This window comes from Oxyura jamaicensis, chromosome Z, assembly GCF_011077185.1.
Source record: "Oxyura jamaicensis isolate SHBP4307 breed ruddy duck chromosome Z, BPBGC_Ojam_1.0, whole genome shotgun sequence".
In the NCBI taxonomy this organism is placed as follows: Eukaryota; Metazoa; Chordata; class Aves; order Anseriformes; family Anatidae; genus Oxyura; species Oxyura jamaicensis.
The window spans coordinates 26158804-26183584 of NC_048926.1; the positions used below are offsets into that span (position 1 = coordinate 26158804).

General features: G+C 38.9%; 1 protein-coding gene across 2 annotated transcripts in view; it reads left to right on the forward strand.

Moving 5' to 3' along the window:
* The window catches only part of CERT1 (ceramide transporter 1), an 80620-nt gene that overhangs the window by 12199 nt on the left and 43640 nt on the right, over nt 1-24781 (forward strand). For both annotated transcript variants that reach the window (XM_035309579.1, XM_035309580.1), the window contains exon 3: nt 13738-13854. In XM_035309579.1, the coding sequence (XP_035165470.1) occupies nt 13738-13854 (117 nt within the window). The remainder of the gene's footprint in view (nt 1-13737; nt 13855-24781) is intronic.

The window sequence follows — 24781 nt, forward strand, 5'->3', positions numbered from 1 at the left end:
TTATCACTATACATTAGTTATTACATACTAACCATTGTCATTATATATTCAGAGTAGTCAGTTTTTAATAACTATATCCTAGATTACCTGTAAGCATGCAGTACCATGAAACCAATGACATAGCTAGTCCGACATCTCTGTTCTTAAAGGTTGGACTAGATATCTTAGAGGTCTTCTGCAACCTAAATGATTCTATGATTCTTGATGGTCCTCGTGGTTGAGATCAAGGTGACCCCATGGGAGAGTTCCTTAATAAAGAGGAGAGGGACTGGGGTGGGGTGTGACAGGGAGGACAGACACTGAACTGAAGTAGGCATCTTCAGCCACCTCCTAGTTTGGGATCTCTTTATAAAATCATTGACTTCCTACATGATTCCTGTTCCAGGGGTTGCAGTGTGTTACTTTCCCATGCTGCAGAACGTGACTCCTTGTTGCTCATCAGTTCTGGTGTTCACCCTACACCCCCATGTAGCTGCTGCTACTTAGAGCAAAAGCAGTCTTCCCAGTTCTGGAGGATGCACTTTCTCACTGACAGTAACTGACCATTAATGAGTTGTGTATGGTTCATGCAGCCACTGCTTTTAGTCTGTGCTACTGTTTTCAAAGCCTTTGTTATCTAGTGTTTAAACTGTACAGTCCTAATAAGAGACACCTGGTACCAAGCCCAGTTCACAGAATGAGTTTGCATGAGTTGATGATAAGCCTAGCAGATCAGGACTGGGGCCTTGCATAACACCTGTAGCCTATTGCTAATAATGGTAACAGTGCATTTATATAAAAGTATATATGGTTGTATTGAATTGGATTAAATTTCTTGTGCTTGGATTTAAAATAATCTTAATGTCTGCGTAGTGTGCTGCTTTCATGGGTATGACAGGCCTCTGCTTAAGCTGCAACCCCCCCAGCTTTCATAGGATGGGAACACTCCACTCCCATCACCAGGAATCTGAGTCCAAGATGCTGTGCTCTCTGGCACAACAGTACTGCTGCAAGCATGGCTTTTTTGTTAAGGTAGTAGAGCATTCTGTATGGGTGTTGCCTCGTAGTTTTCCTGTGAAATCCGTACAGGACTTCTGCTGCTGCCGGTGTATGCACTGCTTTAGGATCGTACATTTCACACTGTAATATGTAATATGAGGTAACAAAAAGATAATATAAAAGCAGGGATTTAGGGGTGCAGCAGTGTATGTGATTCCTGTTCTATATTTAATTGTCCCATTGAAAAAAGTGATATGCATAGTTTGTGTTATTTGATTGTGAATATAAAGTGGCCTTGTTTCCTGCTTGATTAATAATTCCTTAGCTTCTTGCTGTATGTGAGATTCCTAATGAGTTTAACTCAGTGATTTCAAATTATTTCTAAGCTGAGTTTTTTTCTTTTCAGGTAATAGAATTCTGATATTTTTCCATGGCCGATGCACGATGTCTGTGGATATTGCAGATATTTTATTCCTAATAGGTACAGTAGAGGCATCACATGCTGCATCCCATCTGCAGGGGACTAGGTCCTCTGGTCTAATTCCTATTACAAGTGATTGTTTTTTTCCATAGGCAGTTGGGAATAGCATGCATCAGTCATGTTTTCTTATAAACCAACACAGCATGACTTGATGCTACACAGTAATTGCATGTTACTAACAGGAGAATAACTGGGTAAAATACTAACCAAATGGGTGCTGTAAGACTATAGGATAGTTGTTCCATACAAGCTACTAAAAATTGCTTTTAATATGATTACTCTTTTATCTGAACCCTTATGCTGGGTGTGCAGAAAACTAGATTAACCAGGTTCTTTCTTGAGAACTGTAGGCTTGAAATTCAAAATGTGGTTTAACTACTAAGGTAACGCGTACATGATATACTTGTTCCAGACTTGAAAAGGTGATTTTCAGATGAGAGGGCTTCTTTGCAATAGATTAAACCAAGCTGACATTACAGTTTCTATTATGTGCTAACAAGCAAATACTAAATTATGTTTAGTATTCTTCTACTTGCTTGGGTGCAGCAGGCCTCTGCTTTGCTTTGGAAAGGCAAAATAATTATTTTAAAAAGTGTTTATTACACATTTGAAAGACAGTTATTCTAACCTAAGATCTTAAATGCAGTATTTGGGAAGTAGCAAAGAATGTAAAAACATTTAATACGCTGTTATATTTTTAAACCTGTTTCCTTGCTAAGATTTTTTCTGTGTGCAAATGTGCCACTAGGAGAAAGCTCTGTCTGCCAAAACAGTAAAGAACATCGTAGGCTGCAAAACATGGGACAGCTAATAGTTTGTTCATTACTACATTAAAAAGATAAAATGTCTCACTTCTGTCTTCTGATATTATGAAAAAAATACCACTAATTTAACTAAAAAGTGAGTTCTTATTTTTTTAAGAAAAATAGCAAGTAAAGACGAGACATTCTGGTTGATTTTCTTTATGTGAACCTTTGCCTGGATTTTGGAATTCAGAAAATGAAACCAGCATTTTGTATTATATTGTGAATTTGGTCTGTCCCTAATTCAGTGGGTTTCAGGGATCTACATAGATTTTGGTTTAGGAAAAAAGTTTCACAATGAAATGAATTGGAACTTGCCACAGATCTTAGGTTTTAAGTACATTTTGAATAAAACGTATGAGGAACAGTGACTTATAACATTTTCTCTAAGTTAATTCACCCTGAGAATTGCATCTAGGATATCTAATGATTTTTTTTTAATCTTGCAAAATTAAAGATATGACTTCATTTAGTAATTTTAATGTTTGTTATTCCAAAGCCAAATACCTTCAAAAATACCTCCCAAAATACAAAAGGATTCTGGTACAGCTTTATAATGGAATTGGGGGTGTCTGGTAGTGTTTGGCAGTGGTAAGGGTATATTGGGCTTATGTGACAAGGTTTTGGCTGTGATAGTGCTGCAGGGTGGCAGCAGGCTGTCCCCCTGCAGCCCATGGGTCCCACACGGAGCAGATCTCCACGCTGCAGCCCGTGGAGGAGCCCCCGGTGCAGCAGGTGGATGTGGCCTGGAGGAGGCTGCGGCCCATGGAGAGCCCCCTCAGGAGCAGGCCCTGGGCCGGAGCTGCAGCCTGTGGGGGACCTGTGCTGGAGCAGTTTGCTCCTGGGGGATGGATGGACTCTGTGGTACGGAGCCGTGTAGGAGCAGTTCCTGAAGAGCTGCTGCCTGTGGGCAGCTCCCACAGGCTCAGTTCAGGAAGGACGGCATCTGTGGGAGGGACCCTGCATGAAGCAGGGGCAGGGAGTGACTGTGAAGGAGCAGCAGAGGTGAAGCGTCAGGGACTGATGGTCCCTGTTCCCCTGTGCCACTCTGGGGCAGGAGGTGGAAGAGGGTGGATGGGGGAAGAGTGTTTGTAGTTTGCTTTGACTTCTCCCTGCTCTAACCTGCTAGCAATAGACAATAAATTAAGTGAATCAGGCACACAGAATCACAGAACTGTAGGGGTTGGAAGGGATCTCAAAAGATCATAGGGTCCAACCCCCCTGCCAAAGCAGGTTCCTCAGAGCAGGCTGCCTAGGTAGGCATCCAGATGGGCCTTGAATATCTCCAGAGAAGGAGACTCCACAACCTCTCTGGGCAGCCTGTTCCAGTGCTCCATCACCCTCACCGTGAAGAAGTTCTTTCGCATGTAGGTGCAGAATTTCCTGTGCTCTATCTTGCGGCCATTGCCCCTTGTCCTATCCCCACAAACCACTGAGAAGAGGTTAGCTACATCCTTCTGTCTCCCACCCCTCAGATATTTATAGACACTGATAAGATCCCCTTTCAGTCGTCTTTTCTCCAGGCTGAACAGACCCAGGTCTCTCAGCCTGTCCTCATGCTGAGTATGCTGAGTATGTTTTGCCTGTGAGAATAATTGGTGAGTGATCTCCCTGTCCTTATCTCAGCCCTGTGAGCCTTTTATCATCATATTTCCTCCCCCTCTTCTTTTGAGAAGCGTGAGTGAGAGAACAGTGTGGTAGAGCTTAGCTATCTATCAGTGTGAAACCACTGCATGGGTGCTGCAGGGTCCTCTGTGAGGAGGGGCTGGGGGCTGCCCTGTCCACAGCTGCTTCCAGCTGACCCCAATGGACTCTGTCAGTCAGAGACACTGCTGTTGCAGTGAAAGTGCATTAAGGAATGGGCAAAAAAACTGTGCAGCAGTTTATGAGGGGTATGAGAAAACAGAGAGAAGCAATCCTGTCAAAACACGTCAGAGAAAGAAGAGGTCCTCCATGCACCAGGGCAGAGATTTCCCTGTAACCTGTGGAGGAGACCAAGGTTACAGCCTGCGTTGAGGATGATGGGGGAGCAGATAGCCACATTGCAGCCTAGGGAGGACCCCATGCTGCTGTAAGTGGATTTGCCCTGAAGGAAGGTAGAGCCCATGGGAAGGACCTGCAGGGGAGAGGTGTGAGGAATAATGGAATTATTAAGGTTGGAGGAGACCTCCAACATCATCTGGTCCAACCATCCCCCTACCACCAATATCACCCACTAAAGGATGTAATGGCAGAGACATGATGTTGTGGACTGACCATACCCCATACCCCACCCCCCCTGCTCTTCTGGGTGGGTGAAGAGGAAGTAGAAGAGTTAGTAACGTAGGAGTAAAGTTGAACATGAGAAAGGGTAGTGCAGGGGAAGGTATTTGCAGTTTTGTCAATTTCTTACAATCCAACTCTATTTTTAATTGTCACTATTTGTTCTATCTAATTGGCTCTCTTTTAATTCTTAATTTATATTTAAATATATAAATTTATTTTCCCTGATTTGAGTCTGTTTTGCCCTCGATGGTGATTAGTAAGTTGTCTCCCTGTCTTCTGTCTTAACCCACAAACTTTTCATCTTATTTTCTATACCTGTCCTGTTAAGGGTGGGGAGTGAGAGAACAGCCAGGTGGGGGTCTGGCAGCCAGCCGAGGTCAACCCATCATAGAATATTCCAAGTTGGAAGGGACCCGTAAGGATCATCAAGTCCAACTCCTTGCACCTCACAGGTCTACCCAAAAGTTTAGACCACGTGACTTAGTATGATAATCTAGGAAGTCATTATAGGCATAGCTTGTGACTAATGTACTTTTTGAAAGAACAGGAAGGGACAAGGTTTGTTCTTAAGCAGAGGCAGGGCTGTTGCTGCATGTAGTTGAACTTTAGGTGAGGAAGAGGTGTCTGAAGAAAAATATAGCTATGATGCTAGTTAAGAGAAAATAATGTCAAGACAGAGTACAACCAGAAGACCATTTGGACTAACATTGTTCAGGCTGTGTTCTGGAAAGTGAGTGGTGACTTCAGAGAGAAATACATTAAGTTGACAAAAATAATCCTCATTAGTATTTAATAGGGCAAGACAGATTATGTTTTGAGACCTGTCTTGTCAGGTAAAATTCTTACCAAGCATAGGATCCATTGGTGAGATATTGATTCAACTGAGAAGATTTTTCAGTTGATGATTAAGTGCTACTGATTATTTATAACTTTAAAAATGTACATCTGTTAGTTCATCTCACTATCTTCCATTCAATATTTTTTCACAAGTTGTTTTCAATCAATTTAAATGTTGTGGGAATGGGATATAATTCTTCTGCAGTTTGAATCTATCATGGAATGAAATGCTTTAGAAAAAGTATTTTAAGATGTGCACTTCTTGAAACTTAGCTAAGTTCTTTCACTTTATTTTTTAGCTGAATAATTACTGCCTTTGCAAATTCCAAATGCTGATGTTTACACGGGAGCTGGAGTGTAGTTTTCATGTGTACTTTTAAAATTAAGAATTTACACTGTATGATTGAAGGAATTAAAGTAACCTTTTAACTTTAGTTTTTTGATAGCACTTCAACACAAGCACCTATAGAAACTGTTCAGTTAACTTTTCCTTCCTGGCATCAGATACATTCTCATACTCATTTGTTCCAACAGTCAAAATACTCGTCTTGGTTTTAGTCTCACCTCTCAAACTCCAGTGGTGTTTTTTTTTTATTTTTGATGTGCTGCCTACTATTGTGTCTACAGCCACTAAAAATAGTGGGGTAAAGTCTTCATTTGATTTTGCTACCTGTTGACTTTACGTTGCTTTCACCAGCTTCCTCTCTTTCTATTGCATCAGATAAGCTACTTCTTAAGGTCCTCTTAAGGTCCATATTTCTGTAGCTCATCATATAAGATACTAGGCCTTCTCTTCTCTTTAACATGAAGTGGTGGTTTTGTCCACCACTTCATAAGTTATCAGCTATGCATCTGTTCCTTTGTTCATCTCACCACCTCCTGTTGTGAGAAGCATCCCTTGCCTATGTGCAAAGTCATGCTTTTAAAGTTTGTTTCAAAAGTAACATCAGGTCCTGGATGAAGCTTAATGTATCCTGACACTGCTTGTACCCCTCTGTCCTTTCTTATCCTACAGATACTGTCCTGGGATGATATCTAGGTGGAAGCTAGAGAGAGGATACAGGGGGTTCTGCCATTCAAATGAGTACATGCAGGGCTGGAACCTATCAAATGACCTATGAGAACATATATGCAGATATGGAGATTTTATGTGTTAGCTGCTCTGACATCTTTTCTCTGGCTGAAGCAGGAGCTTGTTCCAGTACTATGGAACTGGAGTATTTCAGGAAGTTGCAGAATGATGCAGAAAGGACTCTCTTTCCTGAATTCTGTGGGAATGAAGAAAAAATGATAAACTGGTGGATAAATGGTACCTTGCCTTTTAGGAAAGGAACACTGTTCACACATGAAAAGAGTGTATATTCTGCCCTGCTGAACTGACAGACATCAGTGTGATAGCCTCGCTTGCAAGTCATTTTCTAGGGTATAATTGCTCATGTCCACTTTTATTAGAAAACTTAAGTTGTAGTTGCTCCAGACTACTGCCTTTAAAGGTTTTTTCAGGCTTGTGAGTGTGAAAATGCTTGCAGATACAGCATCAGGGTTTCAAAGTGGTATTCCCATGCTTTCTCATTAGAGGAAGGCAATATGCACTAACTCAGCTCACTTCCTAAATGGAAGGAAAGTGATCTTATGGAGGCTTGCCTCTATACGGATCTGAGGCACCAAAAAAACTAACCATCTGAGCATGGCTGAGAGTGTTTGAATCAATGGAACATAAGCCAAACATTTCAAATCCTATTTATATAGGAAGAAGAATCTTATACTAGGTGAGTTTTCCTTAAACGAGACTTACGTTTTTAGAAGCAGAGAATTAATATTTTCATAGCTTTAGTCTGTTTTAAGGCATGTAAATTATAGCTATTTAAGAAAGCAAGCAACTTTGATTTAAAAAAAAAAAAGTTTTATTTGCTCTCTCAATTTTCAATTAACCTTTAAAATTTTTTTTTATTGACACCTTCCTCCATGGAAAAAGAATAAGAAGCTCTGTTAACTTACTTTATACTAAGAGAAGAGGTGAAAGCAGGTTTCATGTTTTAGCTGAAATCTATCACTAAGGTCTTTGGTAATGATTAAAAACTAAATGATATCAGAGACATTCAGCCCACACAAGTTTTCTCCATGAAAATAATTTTGTAAAACATAATTAAGTAAAATTAAGTGTATTTTTACTTAAGTAAACCAAAAGGCATTTCTTTAGAAAAATAGGTTTTCTGAAGCAAGGAATACTCAACACAATTTTGCAACAGTTTTATTAGAGAGCCTGAAACAGGTCGTACTTAATATTTGCTTCCATTGTAAAATTTTTCTTGTATAGATACGGTTCTTCTGTGAGGTCATGTGGTTTTGATAACACAATCCACAGAAAAGTAATGTGTTCTAGCAGAATGAATCTGAATATTGTCATTATGAAGTTTTCTGGAATATGGCTTGAAACTAGAATTCACAAATTCAAAAATATAGTGAAGTATCAAGAATTATATACAGCACTAGAACAGGTTTACACATTTAATTGTAGACAAAATCAATGTGCAGCTATACTATACTTTTTCTTTCTTGATCTTGTGTGGAAAAAATGACTTAGTGCCATCACAAAAACAATAAACCATGTTCAACTTCAGTAATAAAAAGTTCTTTTACTGCTGAATTAGGTAAGCACTGCATTTATCTTTACTAGGTTTGTATGATTAGTTCAGAGTATAACTGGTGTATTGCAAGCTGCAGTTTTCTCCATAGCAGTATATGGCATTGCTTTGTTAACAACTGAGCAGCAGTGGCACTCAGGTAACATTGCCTCGCACTTAGATCACACTTACACCAGTGTCATTCCTGTTTGAGAGACCTAGACAGTGGTGATTCTCACTTATTGTAGGCCTGTATTTTGTCTAATGTTCTAGTTCCCTGTTCAGTATGTCTTAATACAAAAAAATAAACCTTTGGAATCATAAGTCAAATCACTTTACTTAAGTTTTATATCTACAGTGTGAATAACCACACAAGTGCAGTTACAGAATCGCAAAGAATTTCTAGGTTGGAAGAGACCTCAAGATCATCAAGTCCAACCTCCGACCTAACACTAACAGTCCCCACTAAACCATATCCCTAAGATCTACAGCAAAACGTCTTTTAAAGACCTCCAGGGATGGTGACTCCACCACTTCCCTGGGCAGCCCGTTCCAATGTCTAACAACCCTTTCGGTAAAGAAGTTCTTCCTAACATCCAACCTAAACCTCCCCTGGCGCAACTTAAGCCCATTCCCCCTCATCCTGTCACCAGGCACGTGGGAGAACAGACCAACCCCCACCTCGCTACAGCCTCCCTTGAGGTACCTGTAGAGAGCGATAAGGTCACCCCTGAGCCTCCTTTTCTCCAGGCTGAACAAGCCCAGCTCCCTCAGCCGCTCCTCGTAAGACTTGTTCTCCAGGCCCCTCACCAGCTTCGTAGCCCTTCTCTAGACCCGCTCGAGCACCTCCATGTCCTTCTTGTAGCGAGGGGCCCAAAATTGAACGCAGTACTCGAGGTGTGGCCTCACCAGAGCCGAGTACAGGGGGACAATCACCTCCCTAGCCCTGCTGGCCGCACTGTTTCTTATACAGGCCAGGATGCTGTTGGCCTCCTTGGCCACCTGAGCACACTGCTGGCTCATATTCAGCCGACTGTCAACCATCACTCCCAGGTCCTTCTCTGCCTGGCAGCTCTCCAACCACTCATCTCCCAGCCTGTAGCTCTGCTTGGGGTTATTGCGCCCCAGGTGCAGGACCCAGCACTTGGCCTTGTTGAACTTCATGCAGTTGACCTCAGCCCATCGGTGCAGCCTCTCCAGATCCTCCTGCAGAGCCTTCCTACCCTCGAGCAGATCGACACACGCACCTAACTTGGTGTCATCTGCAAACTTACTGAGGGTGCACTCAATGCCCTCATCCAGATCATCAATGAAGATATTGAAGAGGACCGGCCCCAGCACCGAGCCCTGGGGAACGCCACTAGTGACCGGCCTCCAACTGGATTTGACTCCATTTACCACGACTCTTTGGGCCCGGCTATCCAGCCAGTTTCTAACCCAACGAAGCGTGCACCAGTCCAAGCCAAGAGCAGCCAGTTTCTTGAGGAGAATGCTGTGGGAAACGGTGTCAAAAGCCTTGCTGAAGTCAAGGTAGACCACGTCCACAGCCTTTCCCTCATCCACCCAGCGCGTCACTTTGTCATAGAAGGAGATCAGGTTTGTCAAGCAGGAAATCTGTGATTCTGTGATAGCAAGAGTGTTTTACAAGAACATACATATATTGAAGGTTGAACTTGAGAAAAGAAAAGAGTTGACTCCATTTACCACGTTGATAGCTGAGAGTTGATAGCTGTGATGTGCAGACTTGAGTTGGATCTGCTAGAACTGCCTCTAGCTTCCTTCTGCAGAGACAATACAACATAGAGTAGTGAGAGAGGCTGGCCTAGCGAGCAAGATTTTATTTATTCAGGTATTCTGTGCCCCACCAGTGTGTTCTTGAGGGTTATAAAGTATATAAAAGCACTTAAACCTCTCTGTGATTTGCCTGAAGGACTTGAACCACTATTTTTCAAGCAAATACTGCTCCAAAGCTTGTTTCATGAATACCTCAAACGAGAGCTGTAGCAGGAAGAATCCTGTGGCAGTGCAGTCAGCTATGACTCATGAGACCTGAGCTGGCTTCAGACTTCCTCAGTAACTGTAGCCAAGTAAACGTTTCTTCATGTAAATTGACCTTGCTTCTTCAGAATTTAAGAGTTGGTATCAGTTGTTTTTACAAAGAAGGACTGGGGATATTTGAATTCTTTCACTTGCCTTTATTTCAGTAGAATTTTCTGCAGGTACCTCAGAAGAAAGCTTAGGAGGCATACAGAAAGGACATTTGTGGATGCTGGAGGCCTATTTCTTGTAGTGTATTCTTGCATGAAATTGATTCAGGTATTTTTCTTTGAAATGCTGGCTCTCGAACAAGCCCTTGGCAAACACACAGGCTGTCTCTGCCTCAGTCTTGTAAAGCTGCTAAACTCACCTTTGAAAAACTCTCCAAATGTTTTTAAATGCTGCTGCTGATTGTCATGTTAGTCTGGGTTTTGTTCCCCACTGGTCTCTCAGTTTATGTATGTATGCTGCTTGAGGCTGCTGGTGGGGTGGAGGGTGGTAGGAGAGAGCATCAGAAGTTCTCCAACCTGCTTTAGTTCCTGGGGGTAGATAGTGACTCCTTGCTTTCTACTTCTTCATGTGACTAAAACATTCCTCTCTTCCTTGCTTTATCTTGATTGTGAAAAGGCAGCAGGACATATGTTGCCATCAGCACGGGTCCTTAGCTTGTTACACATGAAAATTATCCTGTTTTATCCCTCCAGTGTCTTGTCAGGTGGCTGTGTGACAGCTATAGCACTATAATCACTTCTGAGCATATGTAGGAAAGTGAACACTAAGCTAGGAGTAGTGACCTTCAGAAAAAAAGATGTAAATTAAATAAGGTGAGATCTATGGGGAAAAAAGTGAAGGGGAAAGGAAAGGAAAAACTCAAGCTGTGAGGAGAGGTTCAAACTAGTCGGGGGATGATGATAGCAGGATGAAGGACAGACCTGACAAGTGGTGTATAATATTTCATGGTCTTTGCTAGATGCAACTAGAGAAAACAAGACACTTATAGCAAGAGGGGGAAGCCAAGGAAGTATGTCCAGAGCTCAGCAGCAAGGAGAATGTAACAGCACCAAAAAGCTATGTTTTCATGTTGCAGAGTCATAAATAAAAATAAAATATGAACTCATTCAGGGTTGAGTAAAGAGTTAATCAACAACTTTTTTCTGGGTTAAGAAAAGAGCAGGTCACTTGTGATTCAGTTGTTTTATTTGCTCTTGATAAAATGCATTTAGAGAACTTGACTTTGTCAGTAAGTGAACGCTAAACCAGGACGTAATATGTTCTTATGGGGGAGTCCATCTTTAAAAGAAAAAAAGAAAAGGAAGAAAATAAGGAAATTAATGCATATGATTGCGGTTGCTGAAAAAATGTCATCTGTATTGTAATTACATTATTTTATAGTAATCAAATATGTTTACTATAAAAATAGGTATTATGATTTTGTCAAAAGTGAAACATGTCATGCCTACCAGACTTCCTTTGGATGCAGTACGTGACATTTAGTAGAGACTTCTTATCTTCAGGCAACTAGTCTGATAGGAGCACTGGTTTAGCTGGGTTCTACGTAATACAAAATTGTAGTGAGTTTAGTATAACCCTGTAGTAGTTTCTAACCTAGCTTAGCTCCACCGCTTTGCTTCCTCACTCGTGCTCCTCAAAAGACCGTGAGGACAAAATATGGTGAAAAAAGGCTCACAGGGCTACAAAAAGGACAGGGAGATCCCTCCACCAATTATTGTCATAGGTAAAACAACTCAGCATAAAGAGGTTCATGTAATTTATTGCCTTTTGCTAACAGACAGTGGAGGGAGAACTCAAAGCGAACTACAACCACCTTCCCCCATCCATCATCTTCTACCTCCTCCTCCCCCTGCCCCAGAGGAGAGCGGGGAAATGGGGACTGCGTCAGTCTCTGACACTTTGTCTCCACCACTCCTTCACGGTCACTCCCTGCCCCTGCTCCCCGTGGGGTCCCTCCCACAGGATGCCATCCTTCCCGAACTGAGCATGCGGGGGCTGCCCACAGGCAGCAGCTCTTCAGGAACTGTTCCCACACGGCTCCATACCATGGGGTCCATCCGTCCCCCAGGAGCAAACTGCTCCAGCATGGGTCCCCCATGGGTGGCAGCTTCTCCCTGTTGCACAGCAGTTTTATTACCTTCCTTAAATCTGCTCTCCCAAAGGCCCAACCAGCGCTGCTCCCTGGCTTAGCTCTGGCCAGCAGTGGGTCCCTTTTGGAGCTGTCTGGAGCTGGCTCTGATCTGACATGGGGCAGCTGCTGGGCTCTGCTCACAGAGGCCGCCCTGCAGCCCCCACTACCAAAACCTTGGTAAGCCCAATGTAAGCCCTCGACCTGATTTTGAGATGATCTAATCTTCTGAGTAATGCAGAAGTGGACATTTAGTGAATGGTCCAGAAACGTGTTCAAAATTTTTAACTAGACTTCAAGTATAGCATTTCCCTTTCCTGTCTCAGTGAAAAGGTGTAGTGTTTTTCAAATATTATTAAGTGTTGCTATGAAAAGAACATGAATGCATAAGCCTGCCTTTGAAAAGGGCAAATAGGTAATAGTCTTAAATGACAGTAAAAGTTTAGGTTAGGGACTGGAAGAAGCTTTCTGACAGCAAGGATCATTGCGCATTGCAATATGTTCTGCTTGGAAATACGGAATCAGTTATACTGCAGTCTTTTAAGATTAGTTCTGGTAAGGCTTTCTAACTGGATAGACCTTGTAACAAATTTTAACTCTTCCCAGAGGACCTCAGATACTGATCAATCAGGAGATTACTGTCATGGCAGGCAAAACTTTAATAGCTCCTGCTTTTGGGGAGATTTCTGGCAGAGTCTTCCATTGCTCTAAGTGCATAATCCCCTACCACATGGCCAAAAGAAGGCCTGGCAGGGGTGGTTGCAATCAGGGTTAAAAGCCTAACACATTGATATGACAAGTTTGCTACCTTCAAGCGGATATATTGAAGGACGTATATAGCCTTGTCTTTGGCATCAAAGGTCAGTATTTGTGGCCCTCAAGACCACAGCACTTTCCTTAACCTATGAGCCCATTGGCTTCCTGCAATATTTGTACGTTTAATTTTTCATTGTATGTAGCAAAAAAAAATCAAGGAAGTGTTCAGCTCTAACTGTTATGCTTCTTTAAGTACAATCTTCAATGAAGGAAAAAATTGTTGTTCTCTGTTGGATGTAAAACAATTAAAACAATTGGAGGTAGAGTGCAACAGCTTCCTCTTGTTGCCTCATCCATGTTTTACTATAGTCTGTTTTTCGGCTTCTGTCTTGGCGGATTTTGCTGCATTTTGTTTTCTCATATCTAAAATCAGTACTGACAGCAGCCACCTTAATTTGTTGTTCTTGCTCTGAAATTTAAAAAATAAAAATAATTGTGTACTTTCCTGTCTGTGTTCACTAAATGCTAAAAGATTTGTTTAGAAGTGTGGAGTTTTGGTCAATGTTTGTGATATTTTTTCTTTAATTAGAATGCATTAAGCAGTTTGGCTTCTGGTTCAGAAGACTGGCACTTTTCATTATGAAAGTGTATGTTAGTTAATTAGAAGAGACAGCTACTTTGAATATAGAATTTGGGATGAATTCAAGGCTGAATAGATCAGTTTTGCTAATTATGATATTTGAATGTCAAAATATTCTGTGAGATATTGCTGATCGTGTTATTAATCCTAGCTATTCTTTCACTTCTCTTTTACAGCCCCATGACTTTGATGAATGCAGATTTGATATTAGTGTAAACGACAGTGTTTGGTACCTCCGAGCTCAGGACCCGGACCACAGGCAACAGTGGGTAGATGCAATAGAACAACACAAGGTATGTTTTTTCTTTCTTTTCTCACTCATTAGATCTGGTGGTCCTTGTGGGAGTTGTAAGCTTCACTGTGTAGTCAGTAAAGTACTCAAGGTATATATGACATACAAAAGTTGGAAGATTGAAGTGATGTGTTAAATATGTTCCAAATGAAGTGATTTGCTTGCCCTGCAGAGATGGGAGTTTAGAAGACTGGGAGCTAATAACTATGAACTTTCTTGAACTCTCTAGTTTGAAAAATAAAAAAGGTTTGCATCATATTTAAGTGGCTTTTTATTGGTTTTGTCCATCCTTTCTCATTATTAAATTGTTCCTTATCTGTCCTAGATATTGAACTTGATAGTGTTACAGTCCATTCTCTTAGGTTATCATTCTGGTTTTAGGTTCATCTGTTTCATCATTTGGCAGCTTTTACTCAATCAGATTACTGGCTCTTGTTTCTGTCATCTAAGGCTCTTCTCTTCATTAGTATTTTTAGTTTTCCTGATCTATGCCTTTTCTTCCAAGAAACTCCATTATTTTCTCTTACCTCAAATGCTTGAAGGTCTGAGGTTTTTTTTTAAAGAACACCAGATATAAAATATCCACTCTGTTTTCAGGTACGAGATAGGCAAGTTTAATTACAGTATCCAGTGCAACCCAGATCCTGTATCTGGATTACAAATAAATATCAGGAATAAATATTAAAATAGATACCAAAGTAGGTGCATATATTTTGTTACCTACGTTTTACTTATTTTCACTTTGAGCTTCTCAAAGTACTCTATGTAATTAGGAAGTTTCACCTTTTCTTGGGGGATCTTTATAATAAGCTCTTAAAATTTAAGTTCTGTCTTTAGGCAAGTTGTCTAAAAAATCATGATTAGAATTCTAGTCCATTTATAGGTTAGCATCTTGCCTTCATTTTGACAGTGGTGACATCAAAGTGTACAAAATTCAATTACAAAACCAGGATTGTTTTCCATAATCTAGTGAAAAATTGCAAAGCTAATCTGAGAGTACTTTTGAGACGAAAGTTTACTCTCGGAATACCTGAAAGATACCTGAAAGAAATGTCTCGAGTGGATGCACCAAACAAGTTGCTGGATTGCACATCTGTAGAGCTGGTGTTCCAAAAATGTCTCTAAGGGCATGGGGGTCTTCATGCATGGGGTGGTGGGTACATGGAAACCCTGATTGCCTAACCTTGGGCTGGAATTCAAACAAGGTTTGGTGAAAGATTCAGCAGGTGATTTGGCTTTTTTCAGTTTCATGTGTATTATTTTGTTCTGTTTACAAATTGTTTGAATTCTTAAGTGGAGTGGCACCCAGCTCCTAAATTAATAATCAAACCATTTAATATATTAAAGTGATACATTATTTAAAACTATTGTCTTTGTAGTATGCAAATAAATACCCTTATCAATCCAAGATATACAAGGAAAACACTAAAAGGTAATGCAGTTTTGTAACACTAGCTTGGACTCATAACTCAGGAAATCATGTTACTATAATTTTTTCCAGTGCAATAACCTGTCTTTATAATACAGTGATAGCTTTGCATGGTAGATGCCTTAGATGTGAAAGTGTATCTGTTTCTGCTAACTGTTTCTCCTAAAATTCTAAACACCAGAAGCCTTGGAAAAGTCCCATATGCACATAAATAGGTGTTTGATTTAATGAAACAAAACATACAGTTGTGATCTGGTAATCTTTAATGTTTGTTGGAAACATGTTCAACTATCTTGCTTCAGCAAGGTATTTTCAATATTAGGAAGGAAAATACAGCACTAACCACTCTAAAACTCACATAATCTTTGTAGGAAATAAACAATATTGATAGGGTGGAAGTTCATTCCATTTCAATTAGCCATAGCTTTAGGTAGCTTCACCCATTCTTTAATTTTTCTTTAACTCTTGTAGAAGCTTTATATTTAAACCCTTGATGGAGAGTAGGAGATGATGGACTTTTGAGTCAAAACACCTCAGTTCTTACTCTGAAACTTTCTGAAGGAACTTTCCTGGTCAGATTAACAAAACTCAAGCGAAAATCCCTTGAAAAGCTATTGCCAGGAGGCAAATTTTGGTTCTGTTTAGAACTGTGTTCTTGAATTGATACATAATTAATTAAAATTGTGAGAGGAAATTATTTCTTCCATTAAGTAATCATTTTGATTAACTTGAGTCTATTGCCATATAAAGTACTATGCTTTTTTGTTTTTGAAGCTCTTTGTTGTTTGCTGAGTGGGTAGCTAGTTCTGGTAGGCTGCAGAAGCTGTTTGCTAACAAAAGTATGTTTGTGAGAATTACTGTAGCATGTCACAAGGTTGTTTATCTTTAGAGTATGCAAGACAGAATGAAACTTTGTGACTGTTTCATTGTGCTTGGAACAGAGAAAACACTGATTTAAAATGAACTTTATATTAAATTTGAGTATGAGTAGACTTAGAAAAACTTACTGCTTAGCAACACCAACAAGTAACTGGTAGCTGAGAAATGTGAAACATCTAATGTTCAAGCATAAAGTGTTAGAATTTGCTGCCGTTTGCTTTTATCAGGGCATTTGCCTTTTCTTGTATTGAGGTTCCTGAATGCACATGAAATGTTTCAAGTACAGCTTCTAAAGGGCTCATTAATTTCGTGGAACGGGAGGAGGGGAAAATCTAAGACAGCAATAAGACCATCAGTGAGGCAAATGAGGGAATGGTGCATGTGTAAGCCACAAGTCCTTTCTTCTACTTAAATATTTCATTAAATGTACTGAGCACATACATATGTCTGTAAAATATCTGGTTGTGATGGCAAAGCTTCATTAGGAAGTTTCTTTTTTCTCCAGCCCTAAGAGATTGTCAGGTCTGAGATGGCTGATGACCTTTTCTTTGATCTAATGGCAATATGTATTGCCAAAGAACTCAAGAGCAGACTTAGTTTCTTTAGTTCCCTGGTGTGTTGTTTTTTTTTTTTTTTTAAAAAAAAAAAAAGTGTTGCATGAGCACGAAGGTACTGATGTTTTTGAGAAGTTGCTCTCTTAAATAATAAACTCAAGGACTGACTCCAAGTCTGTATGGCTGTTTGAAGACAGAATATAGAATTTCTAACCTGAGATTAGAGAAATGTTAGGGCTATGCGGTGAGAAAACATCTAGGTTTACATGTAGAGAACATGGAGAGTGCATGCAACCTCAAGCAAGTAAACGGTATCTATTCTATAGTGTGAATAACCAAGTAAGACTTACTTTTTCATTGAAGTGGAAGGTGTTTCTTTTCCACATACTGAACTTCCCCAACATCTTCGTTCTTTATCCTCTGTACTAGTAGACTTAATATTCTACCTTATTAATTTGCATTACTTCCAAAGGTATAAATATGGGAGTGGGGAGGTGTGAATTGCAGTACACTGAGAACAACCTGAATAAATTAACCCATTTTGAGCAAATCAACTTAGATGTTCTCCTGAAGTCTTGAAATTCAGATAATGTTTTCATGACATTCATTTAACATCTGAGTTGAACACTCAGAGAACTGCAAGAATTTTTAGAAATGAATGTTTCGTGAGCAACTCTGCATCAGCTTGGGTTTCTTTTTTTTTTTTTTGCATCTTAGTTTTAATTTTTCCACACAGCTTCTGCATGTGTTTGTTACTGACTTTGTGATTGTTTAACAAAATAAACTGACACTGTTTTGATCTGCATTTTCAAAATCTTGTGTTTATCAAACTGAAATATGTTTTCAAGTCTTGTTGAACTTTTTAAAATTACTGTATTTGTGTCATACCTGGAAGACATACTCCACATATATATACAGTGGTTTTGGCACGTGAGGAGTAGATAGCCTCCCTTTTTCATTCTGAACTGATGATATACAAGGTATCTATATCTAGAGCAGGAGGCATGCGTTTCTGTGAAAGGCATCAAAGTGCCTACCTTGATGAGAGAGTTATTAATTCATTTGTTTATGCTGCTGTTTAGGCATTGAGAGAAGTCAGCGATGTAGAATAGCGCTGTACAGAAAAATCAGGATGAGTAGAATTTAGTAGCTTTTTTTAAGCAGTTTTTCCCCACAAATTGCTTGTAATAAGTTTAGCTTGTTAAATAATCCTAATCTTGTGAAATTCTTAATATACTACAACTGCCAGTTGTCAAAAGAAACTCAGTAAGACTTTACATCTCTTTTGTTTTTAAATACTGGTCTAGGTAAGACAAAGATATAAAAAATGGGATTTGACAGGCTAATAAAATTAAACTTTGGCAGAAGTATTCAAACAGTTGATTTAGTTCCTTTAATAAAAGTTGATTAATTTCCAGACAAGTAAACTAGAAAAAAAAATAATAAAAAAAATAGTTTTGAAATTACTCATTCCTGAATTTGGATTCTAGTTAATAAATTCACTTAGAAAACAAACTTTAAACAGGCCAATATCAATGGCAATTAATAAGGCACTTTTGAATACTACAGTGGGGGGAAAAAAAAAGTCAGCTTGAAACTTTCACAGAATGTTTGTTAACCACATAACGTGGTCGTCTTTTCCATATAACCTAGAAAAAAAAAGTTGAGAGTTTCCTTATTCACAAAGTATTAAGAGTAGTTAATTTCACTCTTAAGGTCATCCACATGTTGTCTTTTGCCTTGTCAATGTGAATATGCTGTTAGGCATTGAAAAAATATTACCATTAATTCTAGTTGTAATGGTGAAGTGGAAAAGCCAACAGGTAGGTTCCTGAGGAGAGGACAAGGGGCAGAGGTGGACTTCTGACAGTCTAGTACAACACCATATAAAGGCAAACTCCCAATGGCTAAAAATAGATCACCATAATGTTTTGCACTTGAAGTATCTTTAAGAATATTTTTGGATTATTTTGTTAAATTAAAGGAGGACTCTCGAACCATGAAAATTGTTCCAAATCTAAAAAGATACCCTAATGTCAGATTGCTTAAATCAATTCATGCTACAAATGAGCTTCTGGGTAAAGTGAGAAGGATACCAGCTAAAATACTGAGGTATGATATTAAAGCATTTCTTAAAATTAACTTCAGCATTCTTTTTGAGTAGGCCAAGTAGTCTTATACGTATGTCTAAGTATCACGTTTCACTTCCGTCTTGATGATAAGCATCCAGAATATCTCAATTTCCTATCTTTTTCTGTAATTAGAATGTTTCAGCCTCAGACTGAGTCCCAAATGCTTCTGCCTGTCCCTCCATTCATGTAGCTACTTAAATTTTCATGTTAACAATATTAAGTAGAGCTTTTGTTTGAATACTGTGTAAATATTGATGTATAAAATGATTTTTGTTAACTATATGAAGATACTGAAAAATGCTATCGCTCATACTATTTTGTTTTATTACCAGTGGATGCCACAGCAAGAATTTTCTGGCCTGTTCATCTAGTCAGAAACTAATGTCATTAAGTTTAATTTTGTGAAAGTAGAACTCAGAATATCAACAGGAAATGAAGAATGTAGAACGGAACTACATCTTTAAGTTGTTCATAGCACTCCTCAACTAATGAAATCCTATGAAATTTTGCCAAGACAGTCGTCTTCTCCTTTTTTTTACATCTCTAGTTCTGCCCCAAGACTGAACTAATTTAATGATAATGCCAGTAAAGACATGGAAATAAATAACTCCAAATCTGTTGCATGTCTGGAGATAAACTTATATGAGTAAGATTGTTCAGAATAAATAGGAAAGTACATGCAAAAGAGGAATGTTATATGTACAAAAAATATATTATTAATCATACTGCTATAACAAACTTCTTTTAAAAATTGAAGTTGAATGAGAAGCAGATACTTCTGCCATCAGTAGATAGTTTTGTACAATACATTTCATTTTGCTATTTGGCAGGTCTTTATGGAGCCATTGAAATATATAGCCCACGTAAACACATAAATTATACTTACATGTATGCAGAAACACTGCAAAAGATCTACAGCAGTCTGCACTAATGTTTTGACCCTTAACTGCTTCTTAGTGAGCTTAGTGAATTGCTGTCAAGTCATTTCTAGCAAACTGTATCTCTTCTAATGTTGATCAGTGAATACTAGTTATAAATGCATTCTTGATTATTTTTAAAATAAACATGTCAAGAGTGTATTTTCAGACATGTCATAGGGTGAGGAGGGGTCAGAAACAGTGTCTGTTGCCATTTCTCAATCTACTTCCTCTCCTGGAGTTTAGGTGTTTCAGTGATGTGTTTTTTTTTCAGACATTTGCTTCATCAGTAGTAGCTGCTGAGGTCTGAAGAGGAGAAAGAATGTGGCTTCCTAATTGTTCATTTTTTGATGTTTCATCTTAACACAAGTTTCTCAATAACAGTTAAAAGTAAGACTGGCCTAAATCAAAGCAACAGTGCAGGTGAAGGAAGGAATAGGAGGTATGGAAGTAAGTAGGGATGTTTAACCTCACCTTCATTTCTCAGGTTCATAATGATGATTGTACAAAAGTGGTGATGAGGCCCTTTTTTCTGACATTTTCAGCCCAAATGTTGGAACAAATCAGATCTCAAGTAGTTTCAGTGACAGCTAAATATTTTCTTTCAAACTGAATTGAATTGCCACGTTCTGTTGCTCTGCAGCACATCAACAGTCTGAATTTTTCTCTTTGCTGATGATTGTGTAGGATAGCATATTAGTTTCTGTAATGCTTTACAGCTAGTTCTAATAGAGTTCATTCATACAGTATGCAAGATACTGGAGTGAAAAGGAACTCGTGCAAATGTACAGATGGCTGTAATTCTGAAAGACCATATGAAATAAGGTAAATGTTGGCACAGAAGGAAAAGCCAGCTAAATTATATAGATCATGGTCTACCTGGGAGATTGTAGTCTTCTCAGTACTACTAGAATGCAGTTTGTTTGCTTCACATTGTTAAAATATTCAGGGTTCACATACTAATTCTTGGTGTGGTTACCTGTGGTTTTCAGTTTGTATAATAGATGATCACAAATTCTCTAACTGCAAGCATAAAAAAGAACATCTAAATTACAAATTTAATAACAATAAGCTGGTGCCAAGAATATAATATTCCTAACATAGTTGTTTATTGATGATCTATGTGTAATCTCTCACTGGTCACTTAATGCAGGTGTAGTTAATTAAATCTAGCTAAGCTTGTTGGGATCTTTCTGAAATAGTAAAAACTCAAGGTTTGGCATGCTGGTTTAGGAGCAAGTGCCTCACTTGACATGAGGATTTCCTCATGTGAGGCAGTAACTTGCAGTAGCAGTCAAACTTGCCTGAGAGAATCCTGGAGAAAAGCATTCAAGTGTGTTAAGCCATAAAAAGTTCTTTTATCTCATTAAAAGACTTAAACGTGTAGGCAAGTCACTGGTGAGTAGTACAGATATATGCAGAAATATACGTTGCAAAAACTCTTCCTGATTTGAAACTAGGAAACCATGAATTGTTTTTGAATCTGACATAGTAACTTAGATCTGCTCTTGCTGCTGATCTGTCACAGTCATATGTTGACATAAATGATCTAATTTACATTCTTGTGCATTCACATTTGACATCTCCCAACAAAGTCAAATTTGCAATAACACTCCCTGATAGCTAAACAAAAAGTTAAGTCCAAGAGTAGTCTTCTGAACTCTGAACTTCTGAGCTTTGAATAAGCTTGCTTATTTAGATTTTGATCTGAATCTCAGACTGAAGTGGGAAACACACAGGAGAAAGATGTAGCCATCTCACATGGAAGTACCTTGTTTAGCTTCTGCAGTGTATCAGTCCTTTAGCTGTGAATACTGTCTTTTCTTTGTTGTTCTTCAGTGAGCTTTGATGGGTATAGTACCAGAAGAGAAAATAAATTGAAGGGAACTCGTGAAGGGTTGTTAAATTAGTCCTAATTCCTCCCTTAAGGATGGTCATAGCTTACATGATAATATTAGATGCTATGTGTGATAATAAGTTAGACAGTTACTTGTTTTAACAGTGAGGGGTCACAGAATAATTTGAGTGAGTTTGTACTGTTAGGATTCCTTCTTTGCTGGCATCTTCATCTGTTCTGAGTTCTCCTTTACAGTCCTATTCACAGTAATTCTGAAAAAGAGATCACTTCCTTCGTCTTTGTAGCAACTACAACTTCTTGCCTTTTCTGTTGGACTAAACAGTGACCCTTTCCTCAGTTATTCTTCACATGAACATGTTTTACAGCTTTGCCTTGTATGGTTCTCCTCTAAACTGCGGGCTCACCTTCTTTGAGGTACAGCACCAAAACAAGACTCCTTATTGAGGATCTTAGATGTTGAATAGAAAGTAGGATTGCCTTGTGGGTCTTGTAGACTATCCTATTTCACAACACCATGATTTTTTTTTTGTTTCTTCAGATTGTGAACTACTAAATTCAATTAATCTCTAGAAGCACATATTGTTACTTGTGCAGTATTTGTGCAGCATAGTATTTCCTGTAAACAAGTAATTGTAACTTTATGTTCTCCAGTGAACACAGGTGTTATGAATTCATTGTTGTTTCATTACATTAAGTCTTTCCAACTCTGCTGTCTTGGATTTTCACTTCATTCCAGAAACAAATCTTCGTGCTGCTTGGGTACAGTTTCTTAAGCAATTATGCTAGTTAATCTAATACTTTCTAAAGAATGGTGAGAATGGAGACTGGCTGGCTCTTGAAAGACTGCATCACTTAGTATTATGGTTGATAGCTGAGCTTGTATGCTATTCTTATGGGAGCTCCTTATCTGAGTCTGAAGCTGTATGTATATGAGGATTTAAGATTATCTTAAATCTTTGTATCCACTAAAGCAGCAATCTGTCTGCCATATGTTTCTAATTAAAGTTTTCTCCTCATCTTGTCTGAGCATTAACAGGTAGTCTTCATAATCTTAGCAGAGGTCTTTAACTCTCCTTCTCTCAACCACCTGCCTCCAATCAGTAGTGAACTTACTTGAGATGCTTTAACTCCTATCATTCCATTGAATTAGCTAAATACATGAATTGACTGAAGATACAAATGTACTAAAGGTTAAAGTATAGCCAGATAACTTTGAACCAGGGTGTTCTGAAATGCTTGGAGGAATGTCTAAAGAATGCCTGAAAAGTACAGGCCAAAATGCAAGTAGGTGAAAGATTGCCTCACAGGTGCAATACCGTGTGGAAGAAAACACTTTTGGAAGTGCTAACTTGATATCAGATAGCAGTAAAGGCTGTGATACTGCTGCTAAGCTGTTAGGAGCATGTCAGTCAATATTTCTGCAATGTTATTTAATGACAGGTGATGTGCATGGTTAAAGTAACTGTGGTGCTACCTCTAATGCTTGAGGTAACTGAAACTAAGCAAAGCTACTGCACCAACCATGCAGCTGGCCATGCAGTAAATAGCCAATCTGATTTCTATAAACAAGTGGGAGTATTTCTATAAACAAGTTTTACTCTACTGGTAAACTCAGAAGTGTTATTGACTCATTTTGCAAAAATAGCTGTGGTAAATAATATTGATAGTGTATACTTTAATTTTACAGGAATAAGGGGAATGCAAGTGTCTATAACTGGTATAATGGCACAAACAGCATGAGTTGAGCCCTCTGGCAGCAGCAGCAGCACTTTTCTGTGTAGTCTCAATGAACGATACTGTTTTCAGGCAGAAACCTCTGTCAGACTTAACTTTAGTAAGTGCACTTTCAAGTCAGGGGAAGTGCTCTTCTTGGTATCAAGAACAGAAAGTACAGGGATGCAGTGTGGAATTAGTGAGTAAGAAACAGTTAAAAGTTGACACTTGCCAAATAGAGATGTGTGCTGTTTACTCTATTACTCATCAGCTCAAACTGTACTGTGTGTTAACAATGTAATAGAAGAAAGTTAGATTCTCTGTATGTCTCCATCTACCAAATTCAGTCTTTTTCTTTCTAAACAGACTTTGTAAAGGGTGTTAGTGAGCAGCGTGCTTTGATTAAAGCAAAACTCCTTGGGTTGATAATAGCAGACCAGAGTTACACCCTAGCTATAGGGTATGTTGATGCTGCTCAGCCGCATGGGTGGGGTGCGCAAGTAGCAATGATATGTATTCAGTAACATTCAACAGAGGGAACTTTGAAACAAATCTTCTGTAGCTTTTTGCTTCTTTTGTCACCCCTCCTTCTCCATTGCCCCTTCCAAAAAAAAAAAAAAAATAGCTGCCAGAGCTAACATGAGCTTAAAATAGTGGGGGAGACTTTGAAAAGGGAAATTCTTTTAAAAAGCATGGCAAGCTTGGCATCTTCTGCTTGTTAAATGCAGTGTCTGCTTAGCCCTAATAGGAAACTTTTATTGTAATTCTAATACAATTTATGTTGTGGAAGAAAAGATTTTTTTTTTTGCTTTTGTGCAAACATAATTCTTGGAAATATTTGGTCTCTGTAGTATCATCTAGCTGAATGGACTCACTGCAGAGGAATCAGAATTCAGGTATCTTGATAATAGCTATTTTAAGTGGGGGAGGAAGAAGGGATGTTTTTAAATACTAGGAGTTTAATATTAACGTCAAATATATTGATTGGTATGAACACAAGCTTAACAATATACTGGGGTTTGGCAGGAAAGGGAAGCGAGATGTCCATCCCTCTTTCTTGCACTCCCATGGTCTGAAATAACTTGTGAAGACTTTATTACCTTGAAATTGCTAGCTTAAGTAAGCAAGTATAGCCAAGACTGGTAAGATGACACATCCTATTTGCTCGGGTGTATGGCATGACACTAATAGTGAAACCTGTAGATGTTGTGAAGCCATGCTCTCAGGGGAAGATGAGATGTACTGCTCAAGTGTTTAATCCTTTACTTAGAGATAACAGAAGTCTTTCTTTAGACTTGATTCAGCTATACTCTTTCAAGGAGGAAAACTAAGTTTGGCTATGTCTTACACATTGCATTATTTTAGCATAGGTTTCAGCAGGAGCTCTTAAATGACAAGCAATGTCATGTGTTTTAATGTTACTAAATTTGCAAAGTGGACTTGCTG